The sequence below is a fragment of the Cyanistes caeruleus genome, chromosome Z (genome assembly GCF_971803275.1).
Source record: "Cyanistes caeruleus chromosome Z, bCyaCae1.hap1.1, whole genome shotgun sequence".
In the NCBI taxonomy this organism is placed as follows: domain Eukaryota; kingdom Metazoa; phylum Chordata; class Aves; order Passeriformes; family Paridae; genus Cyanistes; species Cyanistes caeruleus.
This window is the reverse complement of record NC_141732.1, coordinates 27,366,815-27,385,800: the sequence shown is the minus strand read 5'-3', so window position 1 is coordinate 27,385,800 and position 18,986 is coordinate 27,366,815. Positions and strand designations below refer to the sequence as shown.

The window sequence follows — 18,986 nt, the reverse complement described above, 5'->3', positions numbered from 1 at the left end:
GTGGAAGCTCGATGCTCTTTTTATAGATCCCCCCTTGTCCATGATTGGTCCATTTTCAATCTGCCCTCTGATTGGTCCATTTCCCGGGCTGTCATTGGTCTTTGGCGTGGTGCACTCCAGACCAATCATTCCCCCAGGGCGTCGAGTGATTGGTTGGCTTTTCCACCAATGGTTGTTTCTGGTGCAGATATCACCCCTGGCACATCATGTTCTGGAGTGTTCTTTTAACTTACCACCGCGCAATACCCCACCAGCCCTGCACCATCCCATCTCCACTTGACTGCCCCCACACCAATCACCGGACTTTGCCCACTTCCCTTCTAAACCCACGAGAACACAAACTCCCTAACAACAAATGTTAACTAACGACTAGGAACATTTTCTATTGAATAATTAGTAACTTATAACCCAGACATCAACAATTAATCAACATGTTACAACAATTAGATTTCTTATGACACTTATAACACCACATGTCCTCTAGCACCTGGCAGAGCAGCTCCTGCACCACCTAGCTCTTCTGATAGGATCTCCCACACCAGAATGAAATCAAATAGGTCCTGGCACTGCTTCATCACCAACAAGAAGTTGTTGTGGAGCTCAAACCATTCCAGGAGATGAACACCACAGAATCCAGCGGATATCTTGTCCAGCAGCTCAATCTCCAGGGTCACGTGGATGCCATAGGGCTGCAGGAAGACCATGATGCTGAGAGTGGAGCTGGTGCTGTGCCAGGGGTCTGGAAATGCTCACCCATCCTGGGATGCTCTGTTTCCTGCGCTGAACCCACCCTGCCCCACAGGGCCCCTGGCCGAGCCCCGCTCGCCCCGGGGCAGCACTGGCCACTTCGTTGCCAGGCCAAAGCAGGCTCTGATGGAATCATGGAGCAGCTCTTTCTTCCTCCATGGCCATATCCACCATCTCGTTTAGCTTCTTCTTCACTACACTATAACTTTTATTTCCGGCAACCTGCAACTTTCCCCTGATGCTCGCATCCCCTGGACCTCATCCCGCCTACTCACCCCCCACACTGCCATCTCTTCCTCACAAGCAAAGCGCTGTCCGGACTTTCCCCTGGAGCATTAGGAAGTGTTGAATGAGGAGCCTGCCAGTGCCAGGCAGAGCCAGCCATGAGGGAGGGCAGAGGAGTGGATGAGAAGGGAGAAATGCAGCCCCTGCGGGACAGTGCTGCTCTCCCGACGGCTCAGGGTGGGGAGGTGGGGCTGTGCGCGGCACCGTGCCCTCGGCACCGGAGCTGTTGATGTTTTCTTGTGCGGTTCTGCGTGAAAATATGAGACTGCGGATAGGATTCAAAGAAAAGAATTCAACTGCTACTCTTGCTGCAGTTTGGATGCCAATCCAATAGAGCAGCTCAGCTCTCCCCCACGTCCCTCCTCCCTTGCCAGTCCAGCACTTTCACACTGGAGCAAAGGGCCTGTCTGCAAAGAAACTGCTGGCTGGTTCATTTCTCCTGCTGGTTGTTGACACAGGTAGAAAACCAAAAGAGGCTGGATCCCAAGTCTCTTTAAACATGGTAACTTTGCCATGCTAATCCAAGACAAAGAGTCTTGACTTCTGCACAGTGTCACACAAATCACCTCGGTTGCTGCTGTGTATTGTCCCTGCTGAGGGTAAAATACTATCAGAGCTTATTCCCTGTCTCTAGAACTCACACTTGAGCAAAGAACTGTACTCTAAGGTCTTACATTTGCACGTTTCTTGTGGTTCCAGCATTGCTTTCAAAGAAAAACAAGGAAAAGCAAAGTGTGCGTAGCTAATGATAGAGTGCCTAAAACTTGCAATGTCATAGGTTTTAGAGGTAAGGTGAATTTGGAATTAATGTGATTTAGAACTTGTGCAACATGGAAAAGGGGAGCTTATAAAGAAAGGAATTCCTACTTATGAACATCCTGGATTGTTTCTTTCTGTTTTTATTTCACTGTGGGAAAGCTTTCTCAGTTTCCAAGAATCTTTTCCACAGTCATGTTTGTTCTTTCCAAGCTCTTCTCTTTACTGGACAGCTAGGTTGCGCTTCTGCCACAAGATGTGCCACCAACTGCAGCTTCTCTTGGCTTTCAACAATGTGTGTGCAGCAAGACTCTTGCAGCAAACCAGGAGAAATGGTTTGTGACCTTTACATCTTGTCTTTTCCTTGAAAACTAGAGAGTTGTGCCATTGGCTGGGTTTTCACTTAGACCATTGTGCCTGCCCAAGGAAAACTGCAGATAGTACCAGGAATTGTAAGGGACACAGCCCTGGGTGAACTCAGAGATAGGAGCTCCAGAGCCTACAGCCAGAAAGGGAATCTTGTGCAATAATCATTCCAACACCTCAATGTACATCTAGAGAGTGAACTAGAAGGTGAAGGTGGTCTGACAGAGGTAGTTTGCTTCTGTGTTCAGTTTAGATGATTCTACATCTTGTGCTTTGGTGTCACATTTCAGCTTTTGCGACCTCGGTCCCAGGCCAGCTGAGAGAAGTGTGGCAAGTAAAAAGATAGGCATGATTGGGTGACCCAAAAATAAAACCGCTTTAATGGCAAAATAACAAAAACAAAAGGCGAACACACAGTCCACCATAAAAGGTGAGAAAGGGGTGGCTACAATGGTGTATATATACGGAAGATCTGAGGGTAGCTCTGAAGGCAGGGTTCCAATGACAATCCAGGATTAGGAATATGAAAACTAATGCAACAAACAACAACCAATCCGGGGAGAGAACTAAGAACACTCTGGAAGCATAACCATGTATGTACAGGCTTGCTAGCGTCCGGCCTACAGGCTCTATTCCCATGGTCTTTGTTAATGTCTAAGGCTGGTTCATTATCAGTGCCAAGCAGTTCTAGCCCCAGCCTTTGGTACGAATCGAGTACAATCAGTTCATTCAAAGCAGCAGAACAAACATGACCTAGGAGAGTAGACGACTGAAAGAATTTGAGGAGAATATATGCGGGGAATGATTTGGCTATCTTGGTCTATAAGAATGATAATTCTTCTGACTTTCTAATATATTGCCTGTGCTTTTGACCTTCTTAACAAGGCCCTTTGCATCACACGTTCATCAGGAACTGAGCACACTGAGCTTCTGTAACTGCATGAAAGATGTTCCTCTGCAGGGACACGCAGGGGGAAAAAGGAGCGGGTGCTTGAGCCCTCTCTGCATGTGAAAGTTCAGACCCCACTTCCCACGTGTCAGTGGCAGGGCTGAAGAGCCAGGTCATGGCAGGACTCCAGCCCTCAGCATCTTCAGCCACTAAGGGCAAATGCTGCCTGATCAGAAGCTTGCAGCTCTGCACTGCGCCAGAGCTTTGCACTGGACCAACCAAAGCTACCCCTTACTGGTTCAGGATGCTCAGGCCCTGGACTGACAACACGTGCGGGATTGTTGTCCTTTGGCTCCCCTTTAGCCTCTGGAGGCACAGAGTGAGCCACAGGAGGTTCTGCTGCTGGTGTGCTGCTCTGCAGACAGACAGGGGCATGAGGGACAGGGAGCAAGTTGTCATTTAGAACCTTATTTCTCCTGAGCTCTATCCCCAGCTGCCCAAAGGAAAAATAATAAATGTGGAAAGGAATTGAAATCCAAGTCTTTAAAACAAACTTCAAACGTGTTGATGACACCCATTAGATGGTACTATGTATGGTTCTGAAGGAGATCTTCCAGCCTGGCTGCAATCAGCAACCAATCTTCTGTCTGAAGATCTCAGTTTCATCTGATTGGAAATGGAAATGCAAAATTTTAAAATAGGCCATGATCCCTTTCCTCCCAGTGATGTGAACACTGAAGTTTTACAGAGGCTTCTGGCTTCCCAGGTAAAGCCAAGGCAAGCGCTGCTGCTGCTGCTGCTGCTGCTGCTGCTGTGGCAGAGAGCCCTGGCTGGGCAGGGCAGGCACCCACTGTGCCACGGGCTGTTTCTCCTACCTGAGCTGGGCGGTGCTTTTGAGCCAGTAATGACAACCGGTGGGAGAACGAAGGGGGCTCTTCTGGCACCGGCACTTAGGGATGCCGTAGGGTGACCTTCAGGGCAGAGCTTGGGCCCCCACAAAGCAAAGCTGAGGTGTAGTGTTCTGGGGCTGCAGCATCGTGTCCAGGGTGGCTACAGTTTACCAGTGACCATCATGGGACTCAAGGAGATGATCTCCTGCTCTGTAACAGTTTCCTGATCTCTGGAAACTGTTGCCACTGGAGATGAACAGATCACACAGACACGGCTCCAGGTGTGGTGAAAGGAAGAGTTTATTTCTTCTCCCAGGATTTAGAGGTTTCTGACCACGGCCAGGGATTGGATGGTCAGGATAACACTTTCCCAACCGCACTGGCCGTGAGAGATGTCCATCACAAGACGTGTATCAGAAAGAATGGACACATCTCTATGTTTAGAGTTACAGTCCTGGGAAAGTCTTTAGAAAACCATGTGAGCAAGCTCAGAAGCTGAGTTTTCAAGGCGACAGGAAACCATTTCTTCAACGCAGGAAAAAACTCAACTTAGATCCAGAGACAGAGAGCCCCAAACAGAGACAAGGTGGTGGGTTTATGGGACAGAACCAGGGTGGAGTTTTAAGGCTGGGGTCTAATAGGAACATAGCAAGGGAGAAACCCCAGGGGCTCAAGCGCAATCTGAACTCCCTGGGCTGCCACCCCACGAGGCCAGCGCAGGAGGGTCCAGGGTGGGGCAATTCTTCCTGGGCTCATCCCCCTAGGCAGAGGGATGGAATCCACTCTTCCCGGGCTTTAAAGAACCACACCTGTCACTTGTCCAATGCTTATCTGAAAGTCAATGTTTGCCTCGCTGGGCAGGGGGCAGCTGACACAGAGGGAAACGGCTGGAGAGCACTTCCTTTCAAGCCTTCTGGCTGTTGGCAGAGAAGGGACACAAGTGCCAGGATGAGCAGCAGGGCCCGAGGCCGCTCCGTGCCTGCAGGGAGGGGCGGCTGCCGCTGGGGGCGCCATGGGAAGGGGGCGCCCCCGCGCGGGGCGGGCGGGGCGGGGCAGCCACCAGGGGGCGCCCGGGGCGGGGCGGGGCCCCTCTGTGAGGGGGGAGAGCCTCGGGCGGCTGCGGAGCAGGGCCGAGCCACAGACGGGCCCGGCCGGCCGTCTGTCCGTCCGTCCGCAACAGCGCCAGAGCAACGCACAGCGCCAGGGCAACTCACAGCTTAAGCGCAGCCCGGCGAGCAAGGGAATCTTGCCATGGACGGCAGGCTTCAGGGCGTTTGATTGCCAGGCCTGCGCTGAGCCGGCAGGGCACAAAGCCTCCTCAAGCACCACTGCCTCCTCTGCAGGCTTCCTGCTCTTCCTTTGCTGACAGGGTCCAGTCAGCCAGGCTGGAGGCAGGCTCGGCTGGTGTTACAAACAGCTGCTGTCCAGAATGAAAAAGACAAAACCCAAAGCAGAGGGAAGGATTGCTTCCCAAGCTGAGTTCCTCACAGGAGGAGGCAGCGTTCCTCTGGTTCCCAGAAAGATGCAGAAATTTGACACGAGTACACTAAGTGCCCCTTACTTTTGTGGCCAGAACCTTGCTATTGCAGGCCAGTGTAGCTCACAATCACTATTCACCCATTCATCCAGAGTCCTCAGCTTGTTGGGATTTTCCCCCCGAGAGCAGCCTGGGAATGCTGCTTGCTGTCCCAGGGCTTCTTCCTTGCAGGAAACTCCAAAGACTCACTTAGGTAACTCCTTTCTGTGTACCTTCATCATGACATTACCCCAAGCTCTTTCCAAGGCTGCAGATTGAAGCCTTCAGCATCTGTGGAATTTTCCATTTCTCCGTTTCCCACAATGCATGAATTCACAGACCCACCTAGAGCGGCTGCTATTGTGATGTCAGCGGCGGGCTGCCACGTCACAGCGCTGTCAAGGGGAAGTTGCCCTGGTGCACGCAAGGCCTCAGCGTCCAGAGCGGCTCTTGGCGTGCTCGTTGCAGGAGGACGCTGTATTGTGGTGTTCTCAGGCAGCAGTCTGTGCCCTGAAAAGGGAGTCTTTTTTTCTTTGCCTGCTCTTGTATGAGTCTGTGGACTCGTGCAGGCATCCTTTTCTTTCCCCTGTAGTTGTAGGGTGTGCAGACAGGTTACACGTGTGGTGTAGTCTGCACACCTGTGCACATTTCTTTTGGATTTTTCCCCTATTCTTATACAGTCCGCGGGTTGCTGCGGGTATCCTTTTTTTTTTCCCCCTTCCTTGCACGGTCTGTGCAACAGAGAGTTTTCTCTGTTTTTGTGTTTTGGCCTGCGGACTCGAGCAGCCCTGCTGAAGAGATGGAGCAAGTCCGTAGAGCAGTCGGCAGGGCTTTTTCATCTGTGTCATGCCGCAAACTATTTAGTGGTCTGAGACGTAAGTAGAAGTTGTTCCCTTGGGGCTGCATATTGGAACAAAAGTGCCATAAAGATGCCATAAGGATACATACAAGGGATGTGCCTGTCTAACTGGACCCCCTCAGTGTGCTACAATAGTGAGTGGCTTTGCTCTGAAGGGCCAAAAGCTGAGCACTTTGTGTGTGCTCCTGCACCCTGGGGCTGGGCCTGTGCTGTGTCCAAAGAGATGTGCAAGCGCTGAGAGGCGTTTGGGGGAAGCTTTTCTGAGGAATTGTTTCCAGAAAGCGCAAAAAGGGAAATACTGCATGCAGTTTAGGAAAAAAACCAGTCTAGGAAAGGGAGGAAACAAAAAAGCTGCTTTAGTTGCATGGTGGACAGTGAGCTACAATGGAGGCACTGACTACTAAGGATCAGAGAGTTTTCCAACAGCACCTGGCTCATTTTCCTTTGTCTCCGGCAGGTCGCCTGAAACGTGGAAGGAGTCAAGTCCATGGTTTGGTGAGTGGGAAGGGCACCCTTGGCATTCCTGGTGTCAGAGAATAGTGGAGCAAGCTTTGGGCTTGGTCTGTTGCAGCCTAATGTCAGCCTGGCAGGCCAAATGAAAGTCCATGTCAGTGTCTGCATGGCAGAGACAATGTCTGTCTCTGAAAGACTGGAAGGCAGTTCCTGTTGGCTTCTCCCTAATACTTGAAATCCTGAGGGGAAGCCAGTTGACCAGAACTGAGCAGGGAAATGTTCCCTGCTTCTATTCAGACACTTTCACAGGAACTCAAGACTTATGTTGTTACTCCCATCAGCACCAAGACACAACAGCTTTTGCCCCCAGGTGACCTGTGTCTCCGCTTGCTGCTGCTGCCAGCTCTCAGGAGCCAACATCCCTGCTCTTATTGTTTGTTTGTGCTTTTCCCCTGCTCCTTCCCTGCAGGCCCCAACAGGAGAGATTCTTGCCAGTCAGGACTCCTCGGCCCAGGCAAGAAAGGTGGAGCAGCAGCAGAGCAGGGATCAAGTGCAAAGCGCCCTGGAGTTCAGGTGTGTGCTAGGCTTTCTCGCTTTCTGTGATCAGGGCTGGGCATTGCTGGGCTTTCGGAGGCCCAGCGTCAAAGAACAATTTGACTTTGTCATCGTTTGACTGGCTCAGCAGTGTTGGGGGAAGGCAGCCCATGGGCAGGTCTGGCTGCAGCCGACTGAGCTGCAGCATAGCTGCCTCCTGGGACTCGCTCCTCCAAGCTTGACAAGAAGCATTGCAAACTGGAGCAGAGTAGGAGCAAGGGAGCTTCAGGCTGGGCCTAAGGAGAAGCACTGAACCCCAAAGGCAATCATGCAGCAGAAGAAGCCCCTCAGAGAGCTTGTGCACATTTCACCTCTAGAAATTTGGAAGCCCCAGCTAGATGGAGCCTTGAGCAGCCTTTCCAGATGCCGTAGCTGATCCCAGGTGCTTGGAGCTAAAGTCTGGGCTAGAAGCTTCCAGGGATCCCTGCCAGCCTAAACCATGCAGGGATCCTTTGATTATTGGAATTGGATTGGAAGTTCATACCTACCTCCTCCCTCAGAGCCTGAGGGTCGTGGTGAAAATCTTGAGACTTTTCTGAGCTAACTCTTGTGAAGTATGGTGCAGGACCTAGAGGTGCTCTTGAGCAGCAGCAGTAGAAAGGAAAGGTGTTACAACTTCCTGAGAGTCTCTGGGGATTCTAGCTGAGCACTGATTCTTGCTCACTTGTCCACCCACCCACTGGATCTTGTCAAGGCCCATTTGGCTGGTCCCTCTTCCTTTTTAAAGAGTGCCAAAACTTAGTGAGCGCTCCTGGCTTAGTTAGCCAAAAACAAATGTCACAATTCTTCTTGCTCACAGAATTCCAGTAATTTAAATGGCAGGATACCTTTCCCTCCTCCAGGATAGTTCTTGTTCAGATCAAATCCCAGCTGTGGTTTCTTTCTCATGTTGCTAGAAGCTGGTGTTTTCACCTATGCTCCAGTGCATAGCTTTAGTCTCTTTACCTTGGAGAGTCTCTGGAAAATGAAGTATCTCTAGGTACCCTATGAATGGCATTAAACATTGACGAGTCAGCCAGGAGAACACTGTGTTCTGTCCCCCTGCAGAGTGACTTGGAAGTGCAGATGAGCTCAGGGCTCTTTGCTTGTTGCACTAGTGAAAGCAAGAGTAATTGTGGCTGTCCTCATCTGGACTTAGCAAGCCTGACTTAGCCAAAGAACTTTTGCAAGTGCAGTAGCCAGTGTATCAGAGAGGAGCGTAAGGCCTAGCAGGCAGGAAGCTCTTCAGCTGAGAGATCCTGAGCTTTCTGGAAGTGTTTCTGTGGTTTCTGGAAGCTTGTTGACTTCCTCAGTGGTGACTCTTTCACCTGCAGGAATGACAAAGAGCGATGCTGCTCTAGCCAGGCCATTCCAGCATTCTCTTGAGGTGGATCTAGAGGGCTGTTGCAAGTCCCTGAGGATGGCCTATGTGGGACATCGTATGTAGTCGTGGTTTTGCAAGGAGGCTGTGTTGCTATGAAAGGCTTGTTTGTGTGTGCCTCTCTTGTAGATGGAAGGAGTTGGCTGCATTTGGGAGAAACCGCCCCTCCTCACTGGAGAGGGCGTTTGAAGTGGCAGCAGAGCCAGAGGAGGAATCACAGCTGCAGAGAGATCTGCGGAAAGAAGAGGTTCCTCAGGCAGTGCCAAAGGTATGCTCATCTTATTCCTAGGCAGCACCCGTGGGAGAGGGAGCTGCCCTTAGCAAGACTGCCCCAAATGTTGCTTCTGGCAGCAAGCTAAGCCCGAGACTGTGGTGTTTTTCTTCTTGAAAAATGGTGCCCCCCGCAGTTCCAGGTTTGCCGCCCTCAGCGGCCAGCTCACAGGCATCTGGAAAAGCTGCTCCAGGAGTTCTCTCGCCAAGGGCACATCCTGTCCCAGGTGTGCAGCGAGAAGGCAGCGCTGGCACAGGAGAACGCTGCCCTGCAAGCCCGACTGGCAGCCACGGAGCGGGAGCTACGAGGCCTTTCGGAGCAGCTGGGAGAGGCCAGGTAAAGGCAGGGAGGAGACCCTGGGCAGGACATTATGGAAGACATTTCTGAGCTAACGCTTGTGAAGTATGGTGCAGGACCTAGAGGTGCTTTTGAGCAGCAGCAGTAGAAAGGAAAGTTCTTGCAACTTCCTGAGTGTCTCTGGGGATTTTAGCTGAGCACTGATTCTTGCTCACTTGTCCACCCACCCACTGGATCTTGTCAAGGCCCATTTGGCTGGTCCCTCTTCCTTTTTAAAGAGTGCCAAAACTTAGTGAGCACTGCTGGCTTAGTTAGCTAAAAGCAATTCTTGCAATTGTTCTTGTTCACAGAATTCCAGTAATTTAAATGGCAGGATACCTTTCCCTCCTCCAGGATAGTTCTTGTTCCGATCAAATCCTAGCTCTGGTTTCTTTCTCATGCTGCTAGAAGCTGGTGTTTTCACCTATGCTCCAGTGCACAGCTTTAGTCTCTTTACCTTGGAGAGTCTCTGGAAAATGAAGTATCTCTAGGTACACTATGAATGGCATTAAACATTGACGAGTCAGCCAGGAGAACACTGTGTTCTGTCCCCCTGCAGAGTGACTTGGAAGTGCAGATGAGCTCAGGGCTGTGAGCAGAGGCTGGGCTTTTGTTCCTTGGCGGAGACTTTGTGGGCACAGCCACCCTTGTGGGATATGGGAGGCAAAGGCAATTTGAGCTTTGGCTGCTGAGATCAAACTCAGCTGGCCTTTCTGAGCAGGGCTAAGTCATGGGGAAAGGCTGGCCAACCACCTGGAGGGGCCTGCTTTGCTATTTGAAGTGGTAGAAATAGTCTTGGATCTGAATTTCCATGCCAGCCATTTTCCATCCTCAGGTGTCGGGGCCTCAAGGCACATCTTCCTAGAAAATGTGTTTGTGTGTGCCAGGAACAATTTCTCTTCTTTCCCACAACTTGTAGGTCAGAGAAGGAGAGCTTGGAATGCAGCCTGTTGGAGGCTCAGCAGCAGGTATTGGAGCTGGAGATCACCAGGAGCCACCTGGAAGGCCAACTTCACACAGCCATGCAGGCCAAGGAGGTGATACTTGGTGAGAGCCTCGTGCGCTTTGTGTCTGGCGATGGCCCTGCCTAGTGCAGTTGCTGTGAAGGCAGCTCTGTGCGCAGGGCTTCCGAGGAGTGAAGGAGCTGGGAACAGGTCCCTCCTTGGCTAAAACAGAAAGGGCTTAAGGTCAGCAGAGTCTCTGAGTGTTGTTCATGCTTGCAGAGGATGTGAGGGGCCTTCGTCGGGAGCTGCAAGCTCTAAGATCTCTCAGCCAGCAACAACTGGAAGAAATGGCTCAGCAGCTCCGCTCTGCAGAAGAGCAGTTCAGCCAGGGTCTGAGACAATGGCAATCTGCTCAGGAAGAGGAAAAGAGGAAGCTCCTGCAAGAACAGGTAGGAAACAATATGCACCTGAATTTTTCAGGCAAGCGTGGTGGGCTGGCATAGGAGAATAGCAGCCTGAGTATGTGACACAGTGGCAAGGCTCTACTGTAGGCCAGATGTTGCTGGGCCAGGCAGCAGAGGGCTTCAAGGGCTCAGAGTTGAGGGGCTGAGAATGGCCAGAGGGAGCTGCTGGGACACTGAATGCAGCCACGGTTTCAGGGTGTGAAAAAGCCGAGGTCTCCTGGAGGCTGGGTGCTGCCCACACAAAGCATGGCAGCAGAGAAGGAGCAGGATGTTTCCAATGCCCTCGTGCCATGCAGCAGTCTGCTGACCTTGCTGCCAACTGCAGTCCCAGCAACTGGGTTCCTTGCTTTCTGTCCTTCCACGGTGGAAGAGGACAGAGGTCTTCCCTTTGGCCTTGAAGCACTCTCAGCAGGCCCCATGTTGCTGGTATTTCAGCTGGTGGCCTGTCTTGTGATTAAGGCATGGGGGTGCTGGCCTTGTCGTCATCCTGCAGTCCACCTGCAGCTTTTCCTTGATCAAAGGGCAGGGGGACATTGAGAACACAGCCTCTGAGAAGAGGCAAAAATCCTGAGAAGGGAGGGGCCTGATCAAACAGGCAGCCGTCAAAGTGGCAAAGGAAGGTGGCATCTCCTTTCCTTCCACTTGCTGACCCTCCTCCTAAGTTTCTCGTTAGGTCAGGAGTTGTGGCGGGCACAAAGCCACTACTGTGAACTCCTTAGTAGGAGGGTTGTGGGTATGATGCAACTTGCCTTGTTTTCTCTGGGGAGAATGGCTGGGCCTTCATCTGGAAGTGTCTCTTCCTCTCATCAGGAAAGGCAGCTGGAACAACAGCGTTTGGAGGCTTGGGAGCAGCTGGAGCAAAGGGAGAACCTGGTGGCTGAGGTACAGAGGGAGCAGGAGAAAAGGTTGCTTGAGATGAAGCAGGAAGTTGCCATCTCGCAAGCGGAATAAGAAAAGATAAGAACTAGAGCCGGCCAAGAGGCAATGCGTGTGCAAAGAGAGTTTCTGTGTTGTTTTGGGCTCCTCTGGGCTCCTTGTGGGCACTGCTTTCCTGGACACTGTCTGGGTGGCATCCCTTAGCTGTCCCTAGTTCAACAAGGGAAAAAGAGCAAAATGCTTTTGGGAAAGTGTGAGCACATCAACCTTGCTTGCCACACAAGTGTTGTGTGGGAAGTTTAATGCCATCTTCTCTTTGTTCCTGTGCAGCTGCAGCACCAGGAGGCTACTCTCTTGCGAAGGGTGCACCAGCTGCAGCGAAAGCTTAATCATAGGCAGCGGGAGGTAGAGCTGCTGAGGCAGGAGCTGGAGGAACAGCAGGAAGATTGGCAGGTGAGCCTGACTAGGCAGGTAGCAGAGGGAAGGGCAGTAATGAGGACGTGAAGTTTGCATGTCAGGAAAGGGGAGGCAAGGACTACTGCAGGCACTGGGAGCACAGAGCGTGACAGGCTCCAGCGCTGAGCAGCAGGAAGAAGAGTTAGGATGGAAGGGCTGGAGCTGGGTAGAGAAGCTGAAGGAAGTGCTTCTGAATGGAAGGTCTTTGGAGACTGGGAAAGGAGAAACCTGAGCGTGGTTGGATGCCACCTGCCACTTGATGGCAGGTGCTAGTAAGAATTTTCTTGACAAAATATCCAGGACGAGCTGCAGGCAGTGGTGCAGGAAGCTCAGTGGAAGATGAAGGCAATGGAGGAGAGGCGCAAGGAGGAAATGAAAAGGATGCAGCAGATGCTGCAGTACAGGCTGGCAGAGCAAGAGCAGGTGAGTGAAAGAGCAGTAGGCAGTGCAGTCATGCAACAAGTGGTCTCTGCCCTTCTCACCTTTCTCCTGCAGAGCAGCAGGAGGATGGAGGCCATGCCTCTGGCTGCCATGTGCTGTGCTCTCCATTGCAGCTGCTCAGAAGGACACTTCCTGGGCTGCTGAATCTCAGCTGCTGCCCTGGGCAGCAGGGCTAGTGCTTTGGCTGTGGGCCAGCAATGCTCAGAATGTATTTCTGCCGGCCTCCTAGTGCTCGCTTTCTTTTTGGGGCTTTCTTCAGGTCAACATGGTGACCCACATGGATTCTGAACAAGTTGTCCCTGTCCATGGTGAATGCAGTCCTCAGGACAGGGTGAAATTGAAACTTGTTCTTTCCCTTCCACAGTCTCTACTCGGGCTGACTGACAAGCTGTAGTCTGTGCCTGCTTGGTGGGGTTGGACTTGAGCTGGAAGAGTTGAGAGCTCAGCTTGCAGCCTAACACAAGTGTTGTTCCTAAGGGCTTGCCTTTGATATGCGCTCTCTGGGGCATCTCTGCCAGCCACCTTTGTGACACCAACCAATTTCTTGTTCCAGATGGACGTGGGCGCTGCAGCAGCATCTTCCAAAGGAGCCTTCCCTCCGCAGCCTGAAAACCTGAGCAGGAGCAGTTCGTCCCGCCCAAGGCAGGAGTCAGAGCAGCGGAAAGAGAAGCACTGCCTGAAGCTGCTGAGTACGTCCTGTACATCCTTTGTCCAAACAAGCTGTGTATTATAGTGTGTGTGCCTGCTGTACTACAGCATATTCCTCCTCATTCTGGTGTGGGACAGACATTCTGGATTCCCTACAGAAGCCGTTGTGGTACTCAGAGGCAGCCAGGGAGCACTTTGGGCCATTCCTTTTGCCTTAGAGGGCAGCTGGGAGTGGGTGGCAACTGATGGTTGCGACCTAGCAAATGACCCAGGGAACAAGTGTGTGTGCTAGTCTGGCTAAATGGATCCTAACTGTTGGCGTCCTAGATTGCCTCTCAACTCCTTTCTTGTCACCAGTCATTGGAGACCAAACACTTCAGAGAAATTGCTTGGCTGTGTGGCTGCTTTCATACTGGTGTTGTTTTGATGACTGTTAGGACTTTTCCTCCTGCAGTTGGTTTTGTTAAGAATTCTATATTTTGGTTAGCCCAACCTCCTTGAAAAGGGTATCAGGGTATCAGCAGAAATAGGAGAGGAAGAGGTCTTTTCAGTAGGCCCCAGAAGTTAAAATACCATATTCTTAGAAGAATCCTTCGGAGTCAGAGAGGAAGAGGTGTTTTCCAAGTGCACAAAAAGAAGAAAAACAGGAGACTTTTTTTTTTACAATCCCTCTTTGATATTTTACTTGTATGCTTAGGAAGATGCATCAAAGAGACAATGCATCTATGTGGCACAGTGAGATCCAAGTGCCCTGCAGGCAGTTCTCAGGAGGAAGGCTGCAGCCCCTCTGCTGCACGTTCCCCTGGTACCGGCCACTTTGTCACGGCTAATGCCCGGCCCATCAATACTCCTGGACAGCCAAGCCCTGGCCTCAATCCCTGCTCGGATCATGCTCTAGGAAAGCACACCATGGCCTTGGTGACTCTGCAGTACAGCCAAGTTGCTTCTTGCATGTAATAGCTGCCAGGGCAGCGCTGTCAGAGAATAACAGGTTGGGTACTGAACAGAGCCCAGTTTACTCAGAGTCTGCCGTCAACTGTTGGGACAAAAGGGGCATTGATCCAGTCCTGTGTGGGTCTGGACTCAGTGGCAGTCATGGTCTGTGTCGAGTGGGGCACCAGCTTGTAATGGGACTCAGTCTGACTCTGGCTTCTTCACAGTGGTTGTCTGTGGCCATTGGTGGGCTTTGCCAAGCTTTTTGTCCTACCTGCCCTGCCACTGATGGCTGGTGTGACTGCAGAGGCTGGAGCCTTCCTGAGCTGTGAGGATTTAGCTGCCTCCCCATTGGCACAGCTTTGCCTGGACTTGTGAAAGAATCAGCGTCTCACTTGGGCAGCAGTCTGTGCCACGGCAGCGCCTGAGGAGCGGCGCTGTCCTTGTTACCCATCTCCACTGTGCCCATTTGGGAAGATGGGGCACGTGGGTGGTGCTGAAGAGGCTGAGTCCAGTGCTAGAGACTGCTGCACCCCAGGCTGAAGACAAGTACTTGTATTTCTTCACTGCCCATGGGGAATGGGCAAAGTCATCTTCAGAACTTAGCCTGCTCAGCAATGAAGAGGATCCTAATTCTTCCAGCCATTGTTCTTGGTTATAGCATGAGCTGCTGTTCTTGACAAGTGGCAAGGCATTCTTTAGGCAAAATGCTGAGAGGTAGACAAGGTCCCCTATGCTCCTGGAATTCACGTTGCAATATTCTTTCTGCTCGGCAAAAAGCAGCTGTTGGTAAAAATTCATCCCAGATCCCAGAGTGTATTTAGTCTTTGGAAGTAGGAAATCTTTTGCTGAATCTTACAAGAGAGTGTGCATTCCCAAGGAAATGAAGACTCCTGATTTTTCAGCTCTCCTTCTGATTTGTAAATGACAGCTACTTGCCTTGGTGCCTGTTGTTTTCTGATGTCGGTCTGCTCTGATGCTTTCTCCATGGGCTTAGTTTCCTCTCAAGGTAACCCTTCAAAGGAGCGTGGAGAATCAGACTCTGTGCAGGCCATGTGTGCTACAGAGCTGCCTGCCTTGCTGGGGCTGCTGCTGCTGTTGTTCTTGTTGCCAACCGACCATAAATTGCTCAGAGTCCCGAGAGTGGAGCTGAGTTTCAGATCTCCTGCAAGTCGGTATCTCTCCTTTGAAGTTTGTTCTTGTGTTTTGTTTCTTTCAGGGAGTGTTGTGAGCGTGGGAGATCCAGAGAAGAAATACACTGGATGGGAACTTATTGGTAGTGGGTGAGTGCAGCCAAGCTTACTTGTGCATGGGCCAGGTATTTTGCTGGTGCAATATCAAGTGGGAAGTCAGGCCAGCTGCAAGCATCTTCACAGCCCGGCTTTAGATTGTCCCTGTCTCACTACTGATCACAAGGCATCATCCAAGGTAACTGGATGCTGGCAATTTCTTGCCTGCCTCAAGGAGGAGGACCTGGAAGCCGTGCTGTCCCTCAAGCGTGTGGCACCACTTGGCTGCTTTTCCTAGGAGACATGGTTTTGTATGATTCAAAGTAATATGGCCACAATGATGAAGGAAAACTGAGAGAGCAGCTTCCCACCTGATAGCTGTCAGATAATTGCTGTTGTGGCATTTCTTTCCAGTCTTTGGCTGAAAACAATATTCAGTGCTCAGGACAATAAGGAAGGCTGCGTGGTGCTGCCTGAGTTTGGCAGATAGAATGAAAAGAGAGTGGTGAGAAGGCCCAGCAGGTCTCTCTGTTCCATTGCCTGGAAAGGCACACACACAGGCACAAAAAGGAAGAAGGGAAGAAAACCCCCACATCCATAATCTAGTGTGTACATTTGGGATTTGTAGCAGCTCTTTTCCTCCCTGTTGGATGGAGCTTTTCACTTGAACATGGTGCATGCAGAGGGCTGCTGGGCTGCTGGGCTACTGGCACAAGAGTAGACAAACCATGGTGTTTTACAGACACTCCGGGCAGCAGAGAGCTCCTGCCTGGGCTGCCTTTCACTTCTCAGCACTGAACAGCTTCTCTGTTCTTGCCACTCTTCTGTTTCTAGGGGTTTTGGAACCGTTTATAAGGCCTTTGATGTTGCCACAGGACAAGCGGTAAGTGCCAACAGCCCTCGCAGATTCTGCTGCTCTGGAGTGCTTTCCCTTGCAATGTGACCTGTGGCCAGAGCTTTGGGCCACCTGTCCTTGCTGCAAAGGCTGTCCTGCAGAAGCAGCCTACCTAGAGGCAGCCTGCAGAATGCATTTTGGACAGACTTTGTCTTGCATCCTGAATGGATGCAGGGATGGCGGTGGTGTGTTTCAGAGAAGGACACGCTAGTCCAAACTTACTGGATAAATATGCGTAGAGTGATTGATGGCAACAGCCATCGTTCTGGCCCAATTCCTCTTAAGCCCAGGTTCTGACACAGATGGGATCTCCCATTATCTTCCATCATGTGGTTTAGTTTGTAAATATAATACAAGATCTAATGAAGGAGAGATTTTGTCTGGACACGGTTTTGCGTTTCAGTCCTAGGGAACGTGGCCCACACACAGACACACACACACGGGTCAATGAGGAGAAGTCAATGATGAGCCTTAAATAATACAACCTTGTGTTGGTTCTGTGTCAGTGACATTCCATTACAGGGATGCTGTTTGTCCTGAACAGGCATGGTGGTGTCTTGGAGAGCCGCACTGCTCTTTGGGGTTAAAAGTTCAGAGTCCTGACTTCTCATTTCTGGCTCCCAGCACATACAACTCCATCTTCCTGATAGTTCCTTATCCACCTGCAGTGCTGTGCTCAGGAACTGTGCTCGGAGGGAGGTCTACGAGGAATCCAAAAGCCCTAAACCATGCCTATAACATGGGGGGTGTCTGCCACAGAAAGAAGTATTGCTTTTTAAACCCACTAAATAATTACAAGTCTAAACCATGTTCAAGAATGTTCTTCAGAGATGCAAAATCCAAACTATAAAAGTTAGGGAAGTTTTGAGAAAACTCAGCTTTACTTTGAGTTGTCTTAGAGTTCTTTTTTGGACAGCATTTTCTCCATAATGTAGCTGTGCATTTACATTGGGGCACAATCAAGAATGGCAGCCGGTTCTGAAACAGTGAGTGGTCAGTCCCTAGAAATGCTAGCATATTTCCAGCCATTTCAATTTCTTTTCACAGAAGCAGAATTGCTTTTGGCTTACAAAACGTGTGTAAATGATAATAGTGGTGAGAAACCAAGTCTGTTTGAGAAGCCTGTGGGTGCAGAGAGTGTTGTTAGCGCCTTGTGGTTGATGCTTTAGAGTCCCTTTTTCCCGAGGTGACAAGGCATCGTGGCCCATGAGCACAAGGAGAAAGAGGCTCTTGTAATGTCTGTACCTAATGGGTTTCAACGTCATTGCAGGTGGCTGTAAAGGAACTTGATCTCCAGCACCAGGGCTGCGAGGACGTATTGAAAGAAATCCTGGTCATGAGGGAATACAAGAACCCAAATATTGTCACCTACCTTGAAAGGTAAGTACTTCTGGGATTTTTCTGGGAATGCTCCTTGCCATACTCACAAGGCAAAGGTTTAAAAGGTCTTTACTTGCTGGCAGAAAATGCATCTTTCCATTAACATCAAGCCACTCCTGGGCCAGGCATGGGAGGAGATTGCATTTTGTCCCCAGGAATGATTCCCGGCATAAATAACTTGAAGATTGTTCTCAGAAACCTGGCTCTCTTCCTAAGCCAGCAGCCTGCACATTCACTCACTGCATGTCCTTATGAGGACATGGTTTTTCCTGAGTGTCGCAGGAGAAGTGCTGAGAAAGCATGACAGAAATGATTTCCCTTGCACTGTTCCCACCATTTTCCATTGCCTTGCATTCCAAAAGACTAGGCTAGGGGACACATGGTTTGCCAGGTCTGAAATTGTTTTTCCCCTTTGTGACTGTCCTTTATGCACCGTTTTCCAAAGGGTGTTTTGCAGTGCTGCACACTCGCCTGCCCGGGGTAAAAGCTGTGAAATCTGTTCCCTTGTTGCTGGAGTTAATGGTGCAATTGGTATATGAAGATAATGAAGCAGCTGCTGGCATGTGTCCACTTCCAGATTTATCTGGGCCATCACAAATGTGTCTTTTTCCCCTGCTTGCCGCCTAAGCTGTCTCCTTTTCCACAGATGTGCCTTCCTCATTCAGACACAGATTGCAAGCACTGGATTGCCTAGGTGGAGATGGTCTTGATTTTATTCCATCTTCATTTACCAGCGACCTGGAAACAAAACTCAGCTGTAACCCTTCCTTCCATACAGCAGTTTAGCTGTGCACATTCATCTCCACACTGTTGTTTTCATCTTCCAGCTACCTTCTGAATGAGATTCTCCTGCTGGTCTTGGAGTATATGGACGGAGGCTCTTTAGCTAAGGTGATCCACATGGGAACGATGGCTGTAGGACACATAGCAACGGTCTGCCGGGAGGTAAGGGATCCTGCTTGTGCTTGCCATGGCTTGGCATGGCTTGTCCTTGGAAGGTGCTGCTAAGTGAGTGATTCCATGTTCAGAGCTTTCTTTCTGCATTGCTCTTTTACGCTTCAGAGAAGCAAGAGCATCTGGACTGAACTGCCTGCCTGTGGCCCTGCCTGTACTGCAGTCTTCTTTACACTTACCTACTGCTGTTGAACTCTCTGTCTCTTTTGCAGTTTTATTTTCTGTTCTGTGCTTTGCCCCTCCAAGCCTTTGCCCAGAACCTTTCTGCATTGCCTTCTTTGCCTGTAAGTGCAAAGGGGCTGCTGTCTGAGTTTTAAACCTATGGCAAAGCCAAAGAGAGACTCATCTCTCACAGGTCTGGCCTTCAAAGGATGGCATGGCCCCCACCATGGTGCTTGCTGCTGAAAACTGACAAAAGAGCTCCTTCTGAGTCTGCTGTCAAGG

General features: G+C 50.7%; 1 protein-coding gene and 1 long non-coding RNA gene across 2 annotated transcripts in view; one reads left to right on the top strand and one right to left on the bottom strand.

Moving 5' to 3' along the window:
* Positions 1-4,760: 4,760 nt before the first annotated feature.
* Positions 4,761-5,183, bottom strand: LOC147648254 (uncharacterized). The gene is made up of 2 exons (XR_015280476.1): positions 5,148-5,183; positions 4,761-4,850 (listed from the first exon to the last, which is right to left on the bottom strand). It is a non-coding gene; the product is annotated as an uncharacterized LOC147648254 (long non-coding RNA).
* A 543-nt stretch (positions 5,184-5,726) lies between these two features.
* Positions 5,727-18,986, top strand: part of LOC111946037 (uncharacterized) — a 17,822-nt gene continuing 4,562 nt past the window's right edge. Inside the window, exons 1-15 of the mRNA XM_086867983.1 lie at positions 5,727-6,324; positions 6,766-6,803; positions 7,231-7,334; positions 8,845-8,983; positions 9,123-9,322; positions 10,242-10,369; positions 10,546-10,715; positions 11,541-11,612; positions 11,937-12,059; positions 12,363-12,485; positions 13,057-13,192; positions 15,304-15,367; positions 16,148-16,196; positions 17,479-17,588; positions 18,416-18,533. Coding sequence (XP_086724109.1) covers positions 6,249-6,324; positions 6,766-6,803; positions 7,231-7,334; positions 8,845-8,983; positions 9,123-9,322; positions 10,242-10,369; positions 10,546-10,715; positions 11,541-11,612; positions 11,937-12,059; positions 12,363-12,485; positions 13,057-13,192; positions 15,304-15,367; positions 16,148-16,196; positions 17,479-17,588; positions 18,416-18,533 — 1,650 coding nt within the window. The 5' untranslated portion in view covers positions 5,727-6,248. The remainder of the gene's footprint in view (positions 6,325-6,765; positions 6,804-7,230; positions 7,335-8,844; positions 8,984-9,122; positions 9,323-10,241; positions 10,370-10,545; positions 10,716-11,540; positions 11,613-11,936; positions 12,060-12,362; positions 12,486-13,056; positions 13,193-15,303; positions 15,368-16,147; positions 16,197-17,478; positions 17,589-18,415; positions 18,534-18,986) is intronic.